This window comes from Triticum urartu, chromosome 1A (assembly GCF_056163025.1).
Source record: "Triticum urartu cultivar PI428250 chromosome 1A, HENAU_Tu73, whole genome shotgun sequence".
Lineage (NCBI taxonomy): Eukaryota > Viridiplantae > Streptophyta > Magnoliopsida > Poales > Poaceae > Triticum > Triticum urartu.
This window is the reverse complement of record NC_141873.1, coordinates 507,246,535-507,248,935: the sequence shown is the minus strand read 5'-3', so window position 1 is coordinate 507,248,935 and position 2,401 is coordinate 507,246,535. Positions and strand designations below refer to the sequence as shown.

The window sequence follows — 2,401 nt, the reverse complement described above, 5'->3', positions numbered from 1 at the left end:
AAACACGTACATGTAGATAAAAATCATGGAATATGTGTGAAAAATGTTTTTCTACCTTGGATCCATCGTTCTTCGTGCTTGTGCACTCGGTTTTCACTGATACACAATGGAACACAAAGATACACTTCGTAACGAGAAGAGACTAAATGCACGCCAACACTCAAAAAATTGGTAAGGCCGCGGTTGATAGCTGCTATCCAACCAGCCCCAAAAGCAACTAAATTAAAATAGTCTAATATAATTCGTCTTTTTACTAGTACATATGAAACATTATGATGCTCTAAGATAATAAAACAAAAAACACAACAAAACTTTATTTCTGTAACAACCTAAAATAAAACAAGACAACTTAGACAGAACTAGTAAGCGTGACATGAATCTCCAGATGACAACGCACAACACGTCAGATGTGGCAATTTCAAAGTGTTTGTCGTGTGTACAAGAAAATCACATGGTTGTAACGAAACAATAGATTAATGAAAGAAAAAGATTTGGGAGACGAAGGAGCTATAACAATCTTACAGTAATTTACAGAGAAAAAAGGATGTTCACGAATCAAAACAGCCTTGTACTTCGTCGGTGGTTTAATGGTTAACCACGCTGCACTTCTTCCTGATCTCGCCCTGGCTGCCGGTGAGAGGATTGGCATTGCCCATCTTGATCATGGAGGCGGCGAAGTCAGCGAAGAACTCGTCCTTGAAGGCGCCGGTGGCATGGCGCTGGACATAGGCGCGGGTGAAGGGGTCGGTGAGGAGGGCGCCGTCAGAGTGGAAGAGGCCCCTCCGCTTGCTCACCAGCTTGAAGTAGTCGGTGTCGAAGGTCTTGAAGCTGCCGGGGTCCATCTCCACGAGGGTGGTGTTGTCGTTGAGGCTGGCACACTTGCTCTTTAGCCGCATCATGTACTGCGGCTCCAGCGAGGGGTCGATATCGCTGGGGTTCTCCAAGCCGGTGAAGTTGTAGAGCCGGTCGGAGAAGGAGAAGCAGTGCGACGTCCCGATGGTGTGTCCGGCGGACAAGACGACAAGGTCCTTTGCGTCGAGGTTCACGGCGGCGAAGAGCTGGGTGAGCACGGTGAAGTTGGAGGTCGGGGGTGGCAGAGCGTCGGTCTCGTTGGAAATGGACACGCTGCCGTCTCGCCGACCCAGAGGAACTGTCCAGAATGGACCCTTGCTCTGGAGAAACCATGATCGAGCAGCATTAGAATTTGGCTTCCACACGTACCGTGTCATTTGAAAAATGGCATAGTAGTAGTACTCTACTCACCAGCCATACTGCGTCCCTGGCAATGAGGGCGAGGATGTCGGCGCAGGAGACGGTGTCGGGGCAGGCCTTCTCCACCGCGGCCTTCACCCTCTCGACAAAGCCGAAGCCTCGCAGCGTCTGGTTCGGCTGCGCGTCCTTCTCCGCCGTCTTGTTGGCCGAGTCTAGCAGAACCGAGCCGTCGCACCCCTGCATATTCACGGTGGTCAGGCCATAGCGCACAACGGGGTACGGGCAGATACTGATGCATGCAAATGCAGCATACCCTGACGAAGCAGTCGTGGAAGTGCATCCGGAGGAGCGGCCCGGCGAGGCTGGGCGCCAGTGACAGCGCCCTCACCATCTCCTTCCTCACGACGTCCTCCACGCTGGGGCACGACTCGCTGTAGAACTTGTCGTGCAGCTGCGCCCGCGCGCACGTCGCCGCCACCGCCGCGAGCAGCAGCGCCACCATCGTCGCACCCTTACACGCCATCTTCTCGCCAAGAAGCTTGTTTCTTGCTTGGCTATGCAAGAAACGACGATGGCTAGGTGGCGAGTTGATCAGGAGAAGCTTGAGCTGCTGCTGCTGATGGACTGGCGCCGGGGAAATATATAGCGCCGGAGTGTCCCCACGCCTGCATGTGGTGGGCTGTCCTCCGGAGCAGCAGGTTAAATTCGTATGGTTTAATGAGTTGTTCCTTGTTCCTTGTTTGCACTCTCCGGAATCTTTGCCGTGGCAGGTACACCGGCGGCCACCGTACGTATAATGGAGGCGGACGGACAGCCAAACGGAAGCACGTCATTAGATGAATTCGCTAATTTTCTCTAGACACCAATTTCTACTCACTAACTTACTACTCCCTCGGTTTCAAAATAGATGACCCAACTTTGTAAAATAGATGACCCAAGTTGGGTCATCTATTTTGGAACGGAGGGAGTAATTAATAATCACGGAGCAAACTGCAGTGCCAAGTTGTAATCAACAAAGGCTACGTGCAATGAGTGAATGCCACCACCTACTGGTAGTTTGAAGACATGGAAATCTCATGATCTGTACATTCGTACCGTCGCCACATGATATCTGGAATACATATCACTACTGGAATTTCTAAGTTTTCCGAGTGCCAGAAAAACTTGGCGAAAGCCGTTTCCCACTCGG

The 2,401-nt window shown here is 51.3% G+C and overlaps 1 protein-coding gene across 1 annotated transcript; it reads right to left on the bottom strand.

The window, feature by feature from the left end:
* Positions 1-384: 384 nt before the first annotated feature.
* On the bottom strand, positions 385-1,842 carry LOC125536991 (peroxidase 1-like). Its single transcript, XM_048700278.2, has 3 exons — positions 1,526-1,842; positions 1,264-1,449; positions 385-1,172 (listed from the first exon to the last, which is right to left on the bottom strand). The coding sequence occupies exons 1-3, from the start codon at positions 1,733-1,735 to the stop codon at positions 585-587; spliced, it is 984 nt and encodes a 327-aa protein (XP_048556235.2). The 5' UTR covers positions 1,736-1,842; the 3' UTR covers positions 385-584.
* Between the last annotated feature and the right edge of the window lie 559 nt (positions 1,843-2,401).

Bases quoted from the DNA above. Each gene is read 5' to 3' on its own strand.
- LOC125536991 (XM_048700278.2), bottom strand. From the start codon at position 1,735: ATGGCGTGTAAGGGTGCGACGATGGTGGCGCTGCTGCTCGCGGCGGTG. The intron at 1,450-1,525 runs GTATGCTGCATT...GTGAATATGCAG, and splicing joins TCCACGACTGCTTCGTCAGG to GGGTGCGACGGCTCGGTTCT. The intron at 1,173-1,263 runs GTGAGTAGAGTA...TGGTTTCTCCAG, and splicing joins CCAGGGACGCAGTATGGCTG to AGCAAGGGTCCATTCTGGAC.